General features: G+C 61.6%; 2 protein-coding genes across 9 annotated transcripts in view; one reads left to right on the top strand and one right to left on the bottom strand.

Moving 5' to 3' along the window:
* Positions 1-465: 465 nt before the first annotated feature.
* FAAP20 (FA core complex associated protein 20) lies at positions 466-15151 on the top strand. Of its 6 annotated transcripts, XM_032629706.1 has the most exons (6): positions 466-884; positions 1517-1652; positions 1739-2025; positions 5634-5702; positions 14625-14744; positions 14995-15127. In XM_032629706.1, the coding sequence occupies exons 1-5, from the start codon at positions 793-795 to the stop codon at positions 14722-14724; spliced, it is 684 nt and encodes a 227-aa protein (XP_032485597.1). In that variant the 5' UTR covers positions 466-792; the 3' UTR covers positions 14725-14744; positions 14995-15127. The 6 variants fall into 6 exon arrangements, with proteins under 6 accessions (XP_032485597.1, XP_032485607.1, XP_032485579.1 ...); XM_032629716.1 differs by lacking the exon at positions 14625-14744 and having other exon boundaries at positions 467-884; positions 14995-15151; XM_032629688.1 differs by lacking the exons at positions 14625-14744; positions 14995-15127 and adding an exon at positions 5873-7266 and having other exon boundaries at positions 467-884.
* PRKCZ (protein kinase C zeta) overlaps positions 8896-18533 on the bottom strand; it is a 98962-nt gene continuing 89324 nt past the window's right edge. For all 3 annotated transcript variants that reach the window (XM_032629658.1, XM_032629668.1, XM_032629676.1), the window contains 8 exons: positions 16852-16938; positions 15250-15385; positions 14976-15063; positions 13888-14007; positions 13122-13201; positions 12648-12737; positions 9449-9564; positions 8896-9292 (listed from right to left, as the gene is read on the bottom strand). In XM_032629658.1, coding sequence (XP_032485549.1) covers positions 9205-9292; positions 9449-9564; positions 12648-12737; positions 13122-13201; positions 13888-14007; positions 14976-15063; positions 15250-15385; positions 16852-16938 — 805 coding nt within the window. In that variant the 3' untranslated portion in view covers positions 8896-9204. The remainder of the gene's footprint in view (positions 9293-9448; positions 9565-12647; positions 12738-13121; positions 13202-13887; positions 14008-14975; positions 15064-15249; positions 15386-16851; positions 16939-18533) is intronic.

Genomic DNA, 18533 nt, shown 5'->3' with positions numbered 1-18533 from the left:
GGGCCCCGTCTGCCTGGCGTTCCTCCTGGAAGTCCCCACGGCTGGCGCTCAGAGGCGCGGTGACACTTCCAGGAGAGGCTCTGAAGCAGCGGAGGCTGAAGCCAGAGCCAGTGGTGCCGTGTCTGGGAACCCCCCCACCACCCAGCTCGTCCTGCACACCTCAGTCCCATCCTGGGGCCCCCAGGGCACAAACTCTGCACCGGCAGGAGTGGCCGAGGGTGCCTGGGCGTCTGCTGCCACCACGTGGCGGATTGCAAGGTCACTGGACGAGAGTGCCTGACGCCCGGGGTGTCACAGAAGCCCCCTCAAAGGCCCTCCACCGCCAGGCCCCCGCCCCTGGCCCAGGACTCCGGGCGCTGCACTTGGTCGTCTCACATTTTTATTTATTTACTTATTTGGCTGCACCGGGTCTTAGTTGCGGCACGCGGGCTCTAGGTCCCTGACCAGGGATCGAACCCAGGCCCCACCCCCCCGCACCCCCCCACCCCGCATTGGGAGCGCGGAGTCTTAACCGTTGGACCACCAGGGAAGTCCCTCTATTTCTTAATTAAGGGAACTAAGCTCCTCCCTTTTGTAAGGAAACGGGGAAGGATCGCCCGGGTCGTCAGAGCTGGACGCCCAGGCTCAGGGCTGCCGATGCAAAGGGAGGTGGCAGAGCTAGATCAGGCCTGGAAGCGGCGGGTGGGGACGCCAGGACCCCCAGCTGTCTTCCCGCGCAGTTCCTCCTCCTAGAAGCCGCTGCAGACCCCAGGCCTGAGGGGTGAGGGCGGCATCCCCCGGCTCAGCTGGAGAATGACTCCCTCAGGGCAAGGCAGCCTCCCGACCTCAGTGCCGCCTCCGCGGTGGACGGAGGAACCCTGGCCTCCGTCTCCCCAAAGGTTGAGGTATCCTGACCGATGCCACCCTCGGATAGTGCCACAAAGGGGAGGTCACCTCATGGCCTGCGGAGCAGGTCGTGGGGTCCCCAGGGTCGGGTCAAGCGCCCAGGTGGGGGTGGGAGTTCGGGTCCACAGCTCACGTCTGGCCGTGCGGGGATTGACTAGGGGGTCCTGGGTCGGGTTCTGCCCTGGCGCGCCGGGAGTGCCCGGGGCGGGGTCTGTGCCGGGGGCGGGGTCCGTGCCGGGGGCGGGGCCTGTGCTGGGGGCGGGGTCCGGCGCGCGGGCCGCTCATTTCCGCCGGACGCGCTGCCTCCGGGAGGATGGAGGCGGCGAAGAGGTCGAGGTTGAGACTGAGCCGCCGGAGGCCACCCTCGGGGGTCCGGTGAGGCCGGGGCTGGGGGCAGCAGGGAGAATGGGGAGGCTAGTGTCCCCGGCCGAGCAGTGGCCGGGTGTCACGTCCCCACGTGCTTCCCCGAGCCCGCCTCGGACCTGCCCCGCACCCCCAGCTCTTCCCACCCGACCCCCACCCGCGGAATTCTCACCTCCCCACGCCGAGCTGCACACCTGTCCCCCCCCCGCTGAGGCCTCCCTCCTGTGCCCTCCCCGCCAGCTGAGTTCTCACCGCCCCGTCGCCCCAGGTCCCCGAGCAACCCCCCCGGTTCCCCTCCGGACGGCGGCGAGTGTGCGCGGCCGTGGGCTGAGCTGCTGCGCGCCGCGTGTGCGGAGCTGAACGTGGACGGCGAGCCGCCGCCGCTGCCCGCGTTCCCCGGCCAGGTGCGTGTGCAGTGGTCCCCGCGTGGCCCCGGGTCTCGGGCTGGGGCGGGGCGGGGCGGGCGCGGTCCGACGACCCCGTCTTGTAGGAGCCCAGGCGCAGCCCTGAGCGCGCGCCCCCGGAAAGCTTCACCGTGGGAACCGAGACCTTCTCCTGGACGCCCTTCCCGCCGGCCCCGCGGCGAGGCGGGGACCCGAGCGACTCCGACCGGGTACTCCGCGAGGCCCCGGGGCGCACGGAGTCCTCCGCTTGGTCCCCCCAACGACACCCCGCCCCCGAGCCCCGCGGGACCTCCAGCGCCGAGAAGCAGCCGTCCGTAGAGGGGTTGCCGACACTGCAGAGCTGCCCCATGTGCCAGGCCGTCTTCGCCCCCAGGTGAGTGGCTCCCCTGGGCCTTCCCTCCCCTCTGCTGCCACCCGGTGGCTCTTTCTCTGGAAACCACAGGCAGCTTCAGAAGGCTAGGGTAACTGAGCGCGACTTTGGCATTCCAAAGTGATATTTCACGCAGAAAAAGTTGGCAAAGCACAGAGACGGCGCTGATCAGCCAGAGGGCACAGGGGTGCAGGTCTGGGGGTCTACTTCCTGGTCCACCGGCCTGGGGCCCTGCTGACAGGCTGCAGTCTCCTAGACAGGGCTCCTGGGACTCTGCAGCATGAGGGCAGGGAGGCTCTGGCTCCAACCGGGTCCACCCTGACATCCGGGAACCGGGAGGTGACTGGCATCCCCGGGTGGACTGCCTCCAGAGCCAGTCCAGGCTGTGGGTCACTGAGCAGTTTTCTGTTGCAGCCCCTCGGGCACCTTCCTCTGTGGGTGGATTGCCAGTTTTAAAAACAAGACTTCGTTTCTGTGTCTAGAGATACTTATCTCTTTTTAAAAGCCTAATGTATATTTTTATACCTTTTTAAAAGTAAGGGTGGTGGAATTGGACTTTGCTAAGAAGTCCCAACTGCCCAGCTTGTGGGCCACATGTCACAAAGCCGAGGACACAGGTGTGTGTGGGGGGTCATGGGGGTCAGGATGGCGGGAAGGAGGTTGGTCGGATGAAGGGGGTGGACGGCCGGTTTCGGTAGCTGGACGTGCTCTGCGTGTCCTGTGGCCTGGAGAGTGGGTTCAGTTACGTGCCTCGTCTTTGGTTTTCCAGAAGTAAAACCAGCCCTGGGGGGTGAAGGGAGTGGCTTATAGAACTAGCAGCTGATGACAGACAAAAGTCATCAAACCAATGATCAAAATGTGTGGCACGAAACTGCACAGGTCTGCAGTTAAATATCCAGGCTCCTCCAGTGGCGACACTTCACTGGGGCCTGGACGGCTGGGGTGGGGAGAGTGAGGACGGGGGGTGAGGAGGTGGCTGTCCCCGGGGGGGGCCTGTTGGCGAGGCCCCCCAGCCGGCACAGGTCTGGCGTGGCGGGAGCGGCGGGCGCAGCGGGTGTGGCAGCCGCGCTGAGATGCCCGTGCTCCTCGTAGCGCTGGAAAATTTTTCCCAGACCCAGAGTCTCACCGAACATGTCTCCTGCCTGTACTGATGCTTCAGGACAGTTGTGGGCTGCAAACACCAGCTCCCTCACCAGTTTTGTTTTTTTTTTCTTTTAAACATTTATTTATTTATTTTTGGCAGCATCGGGTCTTAATTGCAGCACATGGGATTTTCTGTTGCAGCGTGCGGGCTTAGTTGCCCTGCAGCATGTGGGATCGTAGTTCCCCGACCAGGGCTTGAACCCGTGTCCCCAGCATTGGAAGGAGGATTCGTAACCACTGCGCCACCAGGGAAGTCGTCCCCCCCACCCTGCCTACGAGTCTTGATGAAGCCATGAACGCTTTTTAACATACGAAGTCCTCCTGATTCGTACCCGTCGAAAGAACGTCTTCTTGGCAGCAGACGTGCAGCCCAGCCCCTCCGTCCCGGTCTAAGGGTGGCTTTTGTTCTTGGATTACTTGTTTTTCTACACAGTCTAAAAAAGGACTCCTAGATATGTTAGAAAGAAAGTTCTAGTCTGAGCTCTTTAAGCAGTTAGATTGAGGCTGGGCAGAATGCCTCGGGATTGCAGAGTAGGTGTCAGTGCGGTTGGGTCTAGGCCTCCGCGTGTCTGGAATGCTTCTAGCAGGTTCTTCCCTTTGATTAAGAAGGAGAGAGCGGGCCCTTGCCGGGCCACACCCCGAGCCTGCAGGGTGACAGTGGAAAGCCCCCGGCCCCCCGTGCCCCTCCACCCCTGGGGCAAGGGGACAGGTCAGGCCATTAGGGGACAGAAATGGGACTGTCCCACGCTTGCTTTCAGTGATTCTGGGGACTGTTCTTGGGCAGAGATGGAAGCCCTGCCGCCCCTTGGAGCAGAGGGGTGGGCTGCTGGGCCGCGGGCGGTGCGGGCGGCCTGGGCGCCGCGGGCAGTGAGACGGTGCTTGTCTTTCTCGGAGCCTCGCGCTTTCCGGGTCACTCAGAACCGTTTGTTCTCTGAGATTCTTCTCTGACCTGAGGGCTGTCATGTACCGCGTGTGTGTGAAAGCCCCTCCGGGTCCGTGAGCTCGGGGCTGGTTCCGGAGATTGGCTCCCACCCGCCACCTGATGTGAGGATGGGAAACCAGACAGGCACCGTGTCCGCGTGATGAGACCCACGCCAGCCCGTGGGGTCTCACGCGCTCCGAGGCCCCTGGAGGGTCGGAGCAGAGCCCCCTCCTGTGCTGGGCCTCCCATCCACGCACCGGGCACGAGTGGGAGACAGAGGCAGAAGCTCAGTGTGCAAGGTGGACCCGCCACGAGGCTCCCGTTGGGGTGTGTGAGGGAATCCCGGACTGTGTCCCCACCGAGGGACAGTGCCGGGCAGCCCCCGGACGAGGTGACCCGGTCCAGATCTTAGGGTCTTCTGGTGGCCTCGGAGAAGGCACGTGGAGGGGCTGCTTCCCAGGACGGGCCGAGGGGCCTCTAGGGACTCGAGGAGGCACTGACCGGGGGCCTCAAATCCCCAGGAGGAAGCAGAAGGCCACCCGGATTGGCAGGGGCTCCCGCGAGCAGCAGAGGCCGCCGTGGGCGTGCATCAGGGGAGAGGTCGTGGCCCTCGGGCTCGCTGAGCCACGCGGTGAAAGGAGGTCATTTCAGGCTCGGCGCCGGGACGTAGTGGTGCAGGGAAGGGCCTGTCTACTCTGGCCAGGTGACCAGCTTGGTCTGCCGAACGCCTGGCTCTGCCGCCCTCTGGGCACCGTGGCTGCAAGCTGACCGTACACGGGTCACCAGCACATGGGGGACAGTCATTCCCGGCCTCTCCTCCTTGATGGCATCAGACGAGGTCAGGGATGGGAGGCGCCCGCTGTGACCGGCGTCCACTCTCCCCTCCCCCACCCAATACCGAGGGGCTGACCCGTGGGCCTTGGAGCCCCACTAAGTCCTCTTCCCCAGAGGGGCCGAGTCCCTGAGTGAAGAAGACAGATTCTCAGGTCTGAGGCGCACACCCACCTTCGTAGTGACCGCCCTCCTAGTCACCAGCGCTCACGCCTTTTCTTTTTTGGTTGCCGAGCAGGTAGCTTTCGAAGGAAAGCTTCGGAGGGAAGGAGGGAAGGGGGACGCGTGGGGCATTTGTTGGTGTGGACACACCTGGTGGGCTTGTCTGACTAATGAGAAAGAGCCCCCGCCGTGGGGGGTGGGGACCCCGCCCTCCACCTGGGGGGCCCCGTGTCTTGCCCACGCCCTTTACTCGGGACTTTCCGACATAGGGTTCTCCTCAGTCTCAGACGCAGGTGCCAGGTGAGCCTGGGAACGGGCATCCAACAAGCCTTCTGGGCGCCCTGGGGACCTTGGACCCAGGAGCAGGGTTTGGAAAGGCCCTTTCTGGTTGTGGGGGGGGCCCTCCTTGGTTCTGCCAGCTGAGGGCACAGTCCCCGCTTTCTCTCCAGCTACTCTTTGGTGCGTGGTGAGCACCCAGGAAGGGCGTGAAAGCGGGTGTTGCGTGCTCTGGCCGGGCGCCCTCCCTGCCCGTGACCCTCTCCTCTCCTCGCAGGCTGACCCAGCTGGACATTGAGAGCCACCTGGCCCGGTGCCTGGCGGAGAGCACGGACGACGTGGTGTGGTAAGCAGCCCGGCCCACGGCTCCCCCTCCACCGGCTGGGCCACCACCCCTCCGCTCTGCATCCCCCAAAGCTGTGTATTAAAGCGCGTCAGCGTGAGGGGTTCACGTCCCCACTCTGTGTTGAGGCCAAAACATTGGGTCCTTTTTCCTTTTTGGGTGACGCTGAGCAGCGTGGTGACTGAAGTGGACAGAGCAGCCCAGGCAGGTGACAGAGGCAGTGTCACCAGCAGTTCGGGTATTTGTACCCAAGTTGGCGCAAGAACGGGCGCTTCGCTCACCCCTCCGAGTCGGCTCACGTTTCACGACCGTGTTTTAACCCCCAGGTGAACCTGCCCCTTCTGCAGCCGTAGGTCACTGCCAGCAAGGAAGACACTGTCACTGGTGCCTGTCATCACCCGCAGGGGTTCAGAGCAGCTCCCCTCAAGTCGGGAATTCACGGGGAGGGACAGGCCCGCCTGCCGGCATCTTGCGTGAGCTGTGTCTCGTTCGTGCTCTCAGTGCCCACGGGAAGCAGGGCCAGGGAGCGTGTGCAGGTAGTTTTCCTTCCGGTGCTGTTGGCCCACAGGTTCCGGAAGAGCCTCGTCTCCAGCACAGCCACAGCGGCTGCAGCACTGGCGGGAGGGAGGGGGTAGGATGTGGAAGCCCAAGGTTAACCCCCAGAAGTTGGTATTTTCCTTTCAAAAAGGGCTTCAGACGAGCCACGAAAAGACACAGAGGAAGCCTCAGTGCACATTTCTCAGTGAAAGACGCCAATGTGAAAAGGCTACACGTTGTGTGATTCCAACTCTAGGACATTCTGGGACGGGCAAAAGCCATGGAGACGGTAAAAAGATCAGTGGTCTCCAGGGGTTAGTGGGGAGAGGGCATAGACAGGCAGAGCACAGAGGAGTTTTAGGGCAGGAAAATACTCTGAACTACAAGGGTGGTTACGTAATACGTGGATCAAGCCTGGGTCCAAACCCACAGAATGTACCGCTCCCAGGTGACACAGCAGAGCAGGTTCTTCCCTTGTAGCAAACGCACCCTCTACGGGGATGCTGGGAGACGGAGGCGGCGGCGGGGGGCGGGGGGGGCACATGGGAACTCTGTACCTTACCCTCGCTTTTGCTGCGAACCTAAAACTGCTCTGAAAAATAAAATCTGTTTAAAAAATGGCTTCAGAAGCCTTTGCTCGTGGAGACGCCTACTTCTAACGAAGATGACAACAGCACGCACTGTCGCTAACGTCTTTAATGTGCAAGACACGAGCGGGTGTGGCCCTGGTGGCAGCCTCAGCAGGAGGAAGGCCACGGCCACGTGCTCCGCCACTCACTGCACAAAAGCACAGGCACGCGCTTACCTCTTTACAGTTCTGACGGCACCAGCTTCCAAGAACCGTATCAAAAGGACACCGTATTGACTGGAGCCGCTGGAAAACGTTAACGATTTGTTTCCAAACCCCACCTCAGCACACCCTTCACCTTCTTTAATTTATAAAAACAAGTGACTGGGGCTTCCCTGGTGGCGCAGTGGTTGAGAATCTGCCTGCTAATGCAGGGGACACCGGTTCGAGCCCTGGTTTGGGAAGATCCCACATGCCGCGGAGCAACTAGGCCCGTGAGCCACAACTGCTGAGCCTGCGTATCTGGAGCCTGTGCTCCACATCAAGAGAGGCCGCGCTAGTGAGAGGCCCGCGCACCGCGATGAAGAGTGGCCCCCACTTGCCACAACTAGAGAAAGCCCTCGCACAGAAACGAAGACCCAACACAGCAAAAATAAATTAATTAATTAATAAACTCCTACCCCCAACATCTTCTAAAAAAAAAAAAAAAAAAAAAACAAGTGACTGTGCACAAAATCTCCCCTCACCAGGAGCACAGGTCACGCACGTCTCGTACACGAGCAACCGCACTGGGGACCGGGAAGCTGTTTGGCAACACGGCAACCTTGATACGAGTGCCTTAAGTTTGAACAGGTCCGTGGCCCCTGTGCTGAGCAAAGATGTCACCGTACCCGATGCAGCACGCGACCCCTGTTGGGAGGAAGGGGGCTCCTGAGGCCGTCCGTGACCCTGTCCTGGGCAAGCGGGGTCTCCCCCGCCCAGGCGACCTCGCAGCCCTCACGCGTGGCTCCAGGACAACATCACCGCGGGGCTGCCACGCCCCTCAGGCCCAGGCAGCTCTGACTCTGGTCCGTGGTCCCTCATTTCCGTCTCTGGAGGTGGGTCCTTCTGGTCACAACTGGGGTGCTGGTTGGGACAAGCCTACACGTTCCACGGACACAGCTCTGCCACCGGGGCCACGGGCCTGGGGAGGCAGGCATGTCCGCGGAGGGTCACGGTGAGGCAGTGGCTTCTCTGTTACCCTTTAATTACCGTGATCCGCCCGAGGCCGCAGGAACATGGAGAGAAGCAAGGCCTAGGGGTGTGTGGCGATGTGGGACATCTGGGGACTGCTGTCCCCGAGGGTGGGCAAGGCCCCTGCCCCCCCCCCCCCCCACTCTGCCTGTCCCTGAGCCACACCTGACATGTCAGGGACTTGCAAACCCACGATTTACCTCGTTCTAGAAAACCTTGGGTTTGGCTTTTCACTTAAGAGGGTGGCCGAGTGACACATGCCCCCTCTGCAGATTATGGGAAGTAGGGGGTGAGCCGTGCCCAGAGATGCACGTGTGAGGGTATTCTAGATTTATTGTTTCACTTTAAGGCTAGGACCCATCATACATATATCTTTTTAAAATTTCTAATTCTGAGCATCATTTCTGATAAAAATATTTTCCAAAAATCTGATACATAACACGAGACATCACACAGGCACTGCTTAGCGTTTCCAGAAATATATTTTGTGCGGATTTAGTTTTCAAATTGTTTTTTGGTCTACGGGTGCTTTGGTGAGCCGTGTTTTAGAACCTCTATGATCCAATTTTCCTGGTCAGTCTAATGCCTGGGCCGGGACCAGTGGTGCCCACCTGGTGAAGGGGGGACCTGGGCGTCAGACCACAGGGGCTACTGACATGCTCGGTATGAAAATACTTGTTAAATATTAACAACAGGAACTTACCAGGATTTAGAAAATGTTCCGAATTTGTAAAAATGCTCCACTGCAGTGGATCCCCGCAGGCACTTACGCTCCCGTCCCCGGCCCGCGCCTCCTCCGGGTGGGGCCGTGCCTGCGACGCTGGGCGGGTGCCACCCGCGAAAAAAAGGCATCAGAGGGAAGCTTCAACATCATCGGGACACTTTATTCCTCAGGACGTTACAGGCTAACTCTCCCGGCGGAGCAGTTCTGTTTCTGTGGAAAGTGTGCACCTTCGAAGTCGGGGACACTTTCTCCCTCGGACACGGGCACCGCGGCCTCCGCGGCGCAGGCACAAGAAGCAAGTTCCTCTGGTGCAGGCGGCCGCGGGCCGCATGGAGGGGCTGTTCTGCCCGGGCCGCCAGCACCCAGCCCGGCATGCATGCATGCGCGGTGGTCGGGGACAGGCCCGCACCGTCTGCCCGCGTCCACGATGAGAACGCGGCGCCTCACGCGGACTCCTCGGCGGACAGGAGCAGCGGGTGGGTGTATTCAAACCCTTCAAACTCCGACTGGTCGATCCGCTTGAGGACGTCCCTGTGGGTACCGGACAGGGCAGGCTCGACGGGCCGCGCGAGACCCCGGCCCGCAGCTCGGGATGCCCCGCCCCCGCCCCCCACGCGAGACCCGCCCACGTCCACGCCCCCGCAGCTCAGGACGCCCCGCCCGTCCGGCAGGTCCGGCAGGTCTTACTCGTCGTCCGGGGTCAGCTGCACCGGCTCGCTGGTGAACTGCGTGTCGAAGTTGTCCAGGCCGTAGTCGTCTGTTATCTGCGGCTGGAAGGGCGGCAGGGCCTGCTTCTTCCCCAGCTGCAAGAAGACACGCGGTCAGACCCACGCGCGCCGGCTCAGCGCCCGCTTGGAGTTTGCACAAACATAAACCACAGAATCGAACAGAAGAGACCGCCTTTAAATATGCCTCATGTTTAAAGGCCGATTGTTTTTCTCTTAAAGTCCAGCGGGAAAATTTTCCAGTCATAAAAACCCTACTTGAGCTGACAAATGCTGGCAGCGCAGGCCGCGCGGGATGTACCTGGGATGGAGCGCAAGGTCCGACCACCCACGCGGGATCCCACGCCATCTGGGGTTTGCGCCCCCCTCGGCAGCCCCACCACTTAAACCAAAGGAGGCTGGTTTGGGGAAGTTTCTTCCTTTCTTAATCTGGGAACCCAGGTCATAACGGAGCTGGGACCTGGCAGGGACGCCCACACTGGAACCCCTCCTCCCAAAAAAGCCTTAAGTGGCCATTTCTATGGTTTTCTTTTTATATGTAAATTTATTTTTGGCTGCATTGGGTCTTCATGGCCTTGCAAGGGCTCTCTCTAGCTGTGGCGGGCGGGGGCTACTCCTCGTTGCAGCGCGCGGGCTTCTCATTGCAGTGGCTTCTCTTGCTGCGGAGCACGGGCTTCAGTAGTTGTGGCACGTGGGCTCAGTGGTCATGGCTCATGGGCTCTAGAGCGCAGGCTCAGTAGTTGTGGCGCACGGGCTTAGTTGTTCCGCGGCTTGTGGGCTCTTCCCGGACCGGGGCTCGAACCCGTGTCCCCTGGATTGGCAGGCGGATTCTTAACCACTGCGCCACCAGGGAAGCCCTCTATGTATTTCTAATCCCAACGGGATGCAAGGCAGTAAAACGCTCGTCAGGCGGGAAATGGGGCATCTCGGGACCCAGACTCTGCTTCCTACTCGACATTTAGGAGGAGGAGACATGCTCGTGCCTGGAGAGGGCGAGTCGCGCTCTGGGGCAGAGCAACCCAGCGCCACACCGCTCACAGTGAGGACGGAGGACGGCGAGGATGGAGCGGCCCCCACGTTCACACACGCGGTGACATAACCCAGCCTCCCACCCCCCACCCAGGTGTGCGCTGTGCACTTGTGCTGGGCCAGGCGCACTCCTAAGAACACAGATCGAGTCGTGAGTGAGAGATAAGGTCCTGCCCTGTGGGGTCTGCTCCCACCCACACCGGCCACGTGTGAGCCAGCAGCCAGCCCTCCAGCCCGGAGCCCTCAGCTCTCAAGGCCCGGAGCAGCTTGATTCAGGAAAAGGACGACCCGAGCCTTTCGGGACCGGCTGCCCCCTTCCCTTGGAGGGTCTGAGTGAGCACTGAGCCTGGAAACCTCCACCTGGGTGGGGCCTCCGTGGGACCCTGTCCAAGATGTGGAACTGTCCCAAGGCCCCGTGTGGGGAGGGAGCGACAGCCGAGTCAAAAATAAGCCCCCAGCCCAGCTCAGCTCACACCGGCTCTTTGCACCGTGGGACCCAGAGCCATCAGGAACTCCAGTTATAGCAAGAGAAACAAACCGGGCCTGGAACGTTGAAACATGTTCCGTAAGTTTGGGGACTTGGGAAGGACGAACGCAGGTTCTGCTGGCGAAGTTGGTGCATGAAATGAGGATGCCACAGAAACAGACGAATCCTTCCCAGTAACGCCCAGGTGTCAGGGCTGAGGCCCGCGCACCTGCCAGGGCCCCGGCAGAGGAACGCCTGTGTCTGTCACCCAGGGAATGCAGGAGCAGAGGGAACGGGCCGACCCGCAGGCAGAGCGGGGTCACCAGTGTTCGTGTGCGTGCATGTGTCTGCAGTCACAAGGCCCCGGCAGCTGGTAGGGTTGGGCCACACCCTGGGCACTGTTACGGGGACACAAGGCCTTCCCTTCTTCCCTGACTTTCTCTCATGCGCAAGTTTCCGTATTCTTCTGTATGTATGAGATACATTCTGGTAAAAAGTGGAAAAAGGGGGCATTTCTTACACGATTTTCCCTACCTCAGGTCTCAGGCTGCTTTAAAAACATTTAAATAGCAGGAGTCAGAACAGACCACGAGGCAAGCACAGCTGGGTGCCGGCCTGGGGTCCTCCGAGCCCACCCCCTACCCCTGTCCCTGCTCTGGGGGCCAAGGCTGCCTCGGTCCGTGGCAAACCCCCCCGGAGTATCCCATACACAATGTCACCTCCTCTTCCCTCAGTCAAAAGCAGTGGACGAGGGACTTCCCTGCTGGTGCTGTTGATAAAACTCCGCCCTCCCAGTGCAGGGGTTTGAGCTCTGGTCAGAGAACTAGATCCCACACGCATGCCGCAACTAAGAGTTCGCATGCCACAACTAAGGACCCCACGAGCTGCAACTAAGGATCTGGCAAGCCACAACTAAGGAGCCCACCCCCACAACTAAGACCCATCGCAACCAAATTAAAAAAACAAACAGTGGACGAGAACGGTGCCACCCGAGTGATGGCCTGTGCATCCCACCACTTAGCCCTGCGGTGTTATGGGAAAGAGGAGGGTGGCGGCTCCGGTTCTGAGGAGATGGCCTGAAAGAGGCGAGGGAGCGGTGGAGGCCGGGGAGGGGCACAGCCGTGCAAAGACAGGGGCGGACCTGGTATGTCGGGCGTCGAGGGGATCACGAAGCCCCAGCAGAGGAGGCCGTTGCTGCTAGGGGCCAGGCGGGAAGCAGGGGACCAGCCCGGATGAGGGTGGCTCAGACCCAGGTGGCTGCAGTGGGGGTGGGAGAAGGTCCAGGCCCTGGAGGTTGAGTCCCTGAGGACTGGGTGGGTCAAGGTCCACTGCAGCGGGGAGGGGCCACAGTGCACCGGGATGTCCTATTGGAACTAGCTAGCCGGCCAAGCGGAAACGTCCGGGAGCTGAATCAACTCAGGTGGATGGCAGCGGTCACAGACCGGGCATCCCGCCACGGGACCCCCCAGCATGGCATGGACGCCCAGGCAAGGCTGTTCCCAGGACCTTCAAGAAGCGGCCCCCGCCCCCAGGGGCTTGTCAGGCCCCCTCCTTGTTCTTCATGAGTTTCCAGATGGCTCCCCGCCCATTTCCACCCATCGCACCCCCCTCGAGGGCCGCCCACCGCACGGGGCGGGGGGCGGTATCAGATTCCGCGCTGCTTTACCAGGTCCCAGTCTATACTACGGAAGAAAGCGTGAGACTTGATGTCGGAAAATCCAGTCTGCGGCCGGCAGCCGAGCCTCTCCTTAGGGTCCTGGGGGTCAGAGTTCAAATGAGGACAAGTCAGCGCAGAGCAAGGCGGCCCCTGATTCCCGTGCCCAGCAGGGGAACGGGCCTGCCCTCCCCGGGACCACCCCCCGCCGGCCCAGCACCCAGGCGAAGGCCAGACGTTCCCTTCACTGGAAACGCTTCCTCCCGGCAGGTTAAGCTCCTCCGGGAAGTTCCTCTTTGGCATCATTTCTCGTCGTTACGTTTTGTCAAGTGTGGACAAGCATCCATAGGACCAAGGAAGGATGCAGAGAGCCACAGCCACACCCGACACTAAAAATGCCAACCAGCTGGTGGAGCCGTGGCCCCAGTAACTGAGAAAGGGCCGCAGCCACGGCTGGCTTGGCTGCCACGGTGGCCACGAGCGTACCTTGTTTAAAAATCCTTTCAACACGTGGGAGGCCTTGACCGAGAGGAACCGGGGGATCCGGATGGGCTTCTCCAGGATGACTGCAACGACCCGGACCGGGAGGTGAGCGCCAGCTCCCTCTCCGTGCCCAGCCCCCGCCCGCCATGTCAGCTCTGCCCAGCAGCCAGGGAGCCGGCAGTCTGCAGGGCACTGGGAACCCTCCTGAGCAGTCGGTTTGGGGCACTCGTGGTGCCCTGGGCCCCATCCTACACCCCAGCAGGGTCTCGAGGCCGCAAAGGGCCCCAGTGCCCACGGTCACACGTGCTCACGATCGCATACGAACCAACGGTGGCTCAGCTGGCCCCGCGTCCCCACGTCCACGGGTGCCAGAGGCCACCGTGGGGACAGCCTCAGCCCTGAGCCCCAGCATGCCGGGGCTGTCAGTTCTGGCCCGGGGCCCAGATTGCAAGGAGCCGTGGCTGGAAGGGGGCAGCACTGTGGCTGAGCACAGCCGCTGCCCGGGACTCATGTGCACACCTGGCGTGGGCGGAAGGGAGTCTGGGCTAAATCGGGACAGATTCTCTTTCCCGTGGGCGTGAGAGTGCCGTGTCCCCCCAGCCACGGCCGTTCCCACACCCACGGCCCGGGCTTTGCTCCCTGAGGGCCGGTCGTGGACGGGTGGCCCCACCTAGTCTGTGGCAGCCGCGGGGACCAGCCTGGGGACCTGCACCTCTGAAAGGGGAAATCTCGCAGGGTGTGGAGGCAGCTGGACGCACGGCCCACGCACCTTGGAAAAGGTAGTCCTCGGTGTTCATGTCGGGGTTGTCGGTGATGATGTCGAAGGGGGAGCGGCCAGCCATCATCTCGAACATCAGGACGCCCAGCGCCCACCAGTCCACGCTGAACCCTGGGGGAGAGCACAGGCCTGCCAGGTCGGGCCTCTCCGGTTGTGCTGTCCCGTCACGGGGCGACGGTCATGACAGTTTGCGTTTCCGTGTCCCCAGCGTCTCCCAGGCAGCCTGGCCTCCCCTCTGTCCACTGTCCCCGGGACGCTCGGTTCCCCCTTACTGGCTGCAAAGCTGTCTCCACATCGAGGCAGTCCACGGACGGCCAGCTGCTCCCAGGGTCTGCAGCTGTCCACCTCCATCACACACGGGGTCCCCATCCCGGGCCAGGTTCTAGACTCCCTGCTCTGGTCCACAGCTGCTGTCTGTCCTTCTCTGGCTACTAAGTGACTTCAACCCTATCAGCCTCCTGGGTGCCCAGGTATCGGAGGGTGCGAGAACCTGCCCACCCTGCCTACCCGCCCCCCGACTGTTAACAGCAAGGAAAATGTGTGGAAATATTCGATGGTATATTTGTGACGTGAAAACAGCAGAACCCAAGGGAGGGGTGACAAGCTCCAGTGTCCATGGGGGCTGTGCGCGGCTCTAGCGGCTCTGGGAACCCCCTCCAGAGGGCGGCACCCACTGACTCGGGACACCCGCCTCAGCTCTGTCTTTACTTTGTCTTCTCCTGCCCAAGCCCTTCGGGCTCCTTGACCAGAGGGATCCTGTCCAGTGACCTCGCCAGGGGACACTCAGGTGGACACACAGGACAACAGCTGGGGACTGAGGCCAGTTAGTGGCTTGGGGCTGGGACGAGGTAAGGGTGTGCGTTTTAGTGCAATTTGCTTAGGAAGCCCCCTCTCCCCGGCTGCTGGGCCAGGGCCCCAGAGCCCCTGGTTGGGAGCCCCGGCAGGGTTGGCCCCAGGCAGGCCCACCTCCCTCTCTCTGCTCCGTGGCCGAGTCCCCAGGGAGAGGAAACTCCCAGGGCTTGGGGCGCGCTCCCCCGCCTCCGCTGCGCCCAGCACCCTAGCGCCCCGCCCACGCTCACCGTACTCCTCTCCTCGCAGGATCTCCGGGGCGATGTAGTTCGGGGTCCCGCAGAAAGTGCTCGTCGTGTCGCCGGGGCCCAGGCCTTCCTGTAGGGATAAAGCCAGTTACCAGCAGGGAGGGGCCCGCCAGACACACCCCCGCCGGCGAGAGAACCAACAGAGGACCGGTGACGTGGGGGCGGCCGGAGCCCGGCAGCCAGGACGAGACGGAGCGGGCGCTGGGTTGCCCGGGACCCCCCGGAGGCAGGCGGGGGCAGCGGGCCGGGAGCCCACCTTGCACATGCCGTAGTCCGTCAGCTTGATGTGACCGTCAGCGTCGAGGAGGACGTTGTCCAGCTTCAGGTCCCGATAGATAATCCCTCTCTCGTGTAGGAAGTTGAGCGCGATACAAATCTCGGCAGCGTAGAACCTGGGGAGGGGGTGACACCCATCATCAGCAGAGAGAAGCCAACCAGGAACCGGGACGGGGGCCCAAGCACACAGACGTCCCGTATCCTCCGCTGAAGAGCGCGTGGGCCGACAGGACAGGACAAGGCACGCAGCGTCCTAGTGGTCAGGGAGACGCACACCAAACCCGCCATGAGACCTCACCTCGCGCCCACCAGGTGAGCTGTTTGGACAGCCACTCTCCAAACCCCCCAGACAGAAAAGAACAAGTGCTGGTGAGGATGTGCAGAAACTGGAACCCTTGTGCACTGCGGGTGGGGATGTAAAATGGTGCAGCTGCCGTGGAAAACAGTATGGAGGCGCCTCAAAAAAATTAAGAATAGAATTACCACGTGACCCAGCAATACTACTTCTGCGTATATATCCAAGAGAATTGAAAACAGGGCCTCGAATGGGTACTTGTACCCCCGTGCTCACAGCAGCACTGTTCACCGTGGCTAAAACACAGAAGCGACGCAAGTGTCCATTGTCAGATGGTGGATAAACAAAATGTGGTCCACTGACACATGCAGTGATACCCAGCCCCACACGGGGAGGAGGCCCTGACCCTGCTCCGGCGTGCGTGGCCTTGAGGCCACGATGCTGAGTGAAATAAGCCAGGCACCAAAGGCCGCGTCCTACCTGATCCCGCTTCTACGAGGCCCCTGGAGGCGATTCATAGAGACAGAGAGGAGGAGCGTGGCGGCCGGGGCTGGGGCAGGGGTGGGGAGCGAGCGTCTCATGGGGCCAGAGCGTCGGTTTGGGAAGATGAGAAAGTTCTGGAGATGACGGTGGTGATGGTTGTACAACACCATGAATGTGCTTAACGCCACTGGGCTGTGAACTTATAAATAAATGCGCTGAGACGGTAATTTTATGTCGTGTGTATTTTACCACAATTAGGAAAAGAGGACATGAGCGTGTGGGGCTCGCTCTTCTTGAATGACTACCCGCCTCCCCCCAGAAAGGATCTATGGTGACTCATAATGCCGCGTGGAATTATTTTCCAGTGAGGAAATGAGGAAAAGAGAAAAATATGGAAAACAGGAAAGAGCTACGTACGGGGTGGAAATAAACGCCCCACCCGCCCGTGAGGCCAAGGCTGCGCGGCGGTGATGGGGTCAGTGTCCCTGAGAGTCATTTAAAAAGAAACGGAGATGGTCTTCCTCTTCCAGGCCAGCCCCTGCTGTACATCCGTGCAGATGGCGGGGAGCGGCCTTGCCGTCCAGGCGGCTAAGCTGATGGTCGGAACGTTCACCCCGTTTCAGAAACGGGGGAAAGCACGGCGCCACCGCACACGCAGCGCTCCGGGGGGGTCGGCCACTCCTAGGACCCTCCCGGCTCTGGCCTGGCCCCTGGCAGGAGGCAGTGACCCCCTGTGCCCCTTCCCCAAGTCCACTTCCCTCCTCCCGACGCCCCAGGCTCCCCCCGGCCCCCGGCTGCACCCACCTGGCGTGCTCCTCGGGCAGCTTCCTCTGCCTCTGCATGTGAAACATGAGGTCGCCCCCGTTGACGTACTCGATGACCAGGAACAACCTGTGGGACACGTGGCGGGGAGGCCAGGGTCACAGGCGCGGCCGGGACCCCCACGGGTCCCCCTCTCTGGCCGGTCACCCTCCTGAGAGGCCCAGGGAAGGCGGTGACCGGGGCTGCCCGCCCCGCTCTGGGCTCAGAGGGAAGCTGCTCAGATCTGACCCCGATGCAGTAAAACTCAGGAGAGAAACTCACCACTCGCTGCCTCCAACACAGTTATTTGTTCTCCCAGGGGTGCCAGGCCTGCCTTTGGTTAAAAAAGGTAAAAATAAGGCAGGGCTGGTGGCCGGAGGCCCACTGGGGCAGGGAGGGCACTATGTGTCTGGGTGGCCGCAGAAGGCCTCCCCAGGGAGCAGAAGCCCGGGTGGTGGGGGGACAGGGAGGGGCCACGGGGGAGGGCAGAGAGCTGAGGGACCACCCCGTAGGCCAAGGGGAAGCCAGAAGGGCAGGTGCACAAACCAGGGGACGCGGATGACCCTCTGGCCGCTGTCTGGATGCACCCCAGGCAGGGGGCACGGGCAGGCGGAAGGGGGAGGAGGTGCCCAGGTGAGAGCACAGGTGCGCTGGCCAGGAGGGCCTGAGGCAGAGGCCGCAAGATTGCCAGTGGGCTGGGCAGCCAGGAGGGGAAGGAGTGGGTGGGACCCTCCCTGAACAGCAGGTCCCAAGGGGGAGGGTCAGGCACGCTGACCTGGCCACAGGGCGTCGGCGATGCCGGCTGCCCTCCAGGAGGGGTGTTGGGGGCAGCGGGGTCGGGGCTGCCGGCGGGAGGATCCCTGTGATTGACAGATCCGTCCTCTGGATGCAGGCAGGGCCCTTCAAGTCTCCAAATCTACCATTTACCATGTGGTTTCTTCTCTGATAAGATCCTTCTCGCATTTAATAAGGTTCCATTTTCAAAATTAAATTCACACATGATTTTCCAGAAATACCCTGCTAAGGGCAGCTCGTGGATTTTTAGGTCAACGGCTCCTCTGGGGCGCTTCTGGAGAGCTGGGAGCACAGACGCAGGGGAGCAAACCCGCCGGCCCCCCAGCCTGTCTGCATCCCTGATTCAGGGACGACGTCCTTTAACACGGGGCAAGTGAACGAGCTGCGGATCGCCCTCCGAGTCTCTGATTACATGTTTAGACCAGAAACAACTCCCAAATACATAAACAGCAGAAGTGGAGACAAAAGCCTGAACACTGGGTGGGCAGCCAGAGCCTTCCCTGTCATCCCGGAGAAACCCAGCTCCTCTGTGGGGGCAGGGCGTCTCCCCTGCCTCCAGAGGATGCTCTCGGAAAGGCTCCAGGAACCCTGGCCCCGACACGGGTCCGCCCGCTTTGCAGACAGACCGTGCTCACGCACATCTTGCCTGTGGCTGCTTTCACACTACAACAGAGGTGAGAGACGGAAAAAGCTTGCCGACCGGCTACAAACAGCAAGGACAAACGACAGCTGCACAGCCCCCGCTGACCGTCGGGCACTATTCCAACACGTGTGCACGTCTGATCCTGGCAGCTACCCTGAGGGAAGTGCTATGCAGGTCCTCGACCCCTGGGGAGAGGCCTAAGACCGAACGGTTTTTAAAAAAAACCATTTACTAACAGCTCTGTGAC

This window comes from Phocoena sinus, chromosome 1 (genome assembly GCF_008692025.1).
Source record: "Phocoena sinus isolate mPhoSin1 chromosome 1, mPhoSin1.pri, whole genome shotgun sequence".
NCBI classification, from domain to species: Eukaryota; Metazoa; Chordata; class Mammalia; order Artiodactyla; family Phocoenidae; genus Phocoena; species Phocoena sinus.
This window is presented reverse-complemented; position numbering and strand designations above follow the sequence as displayed.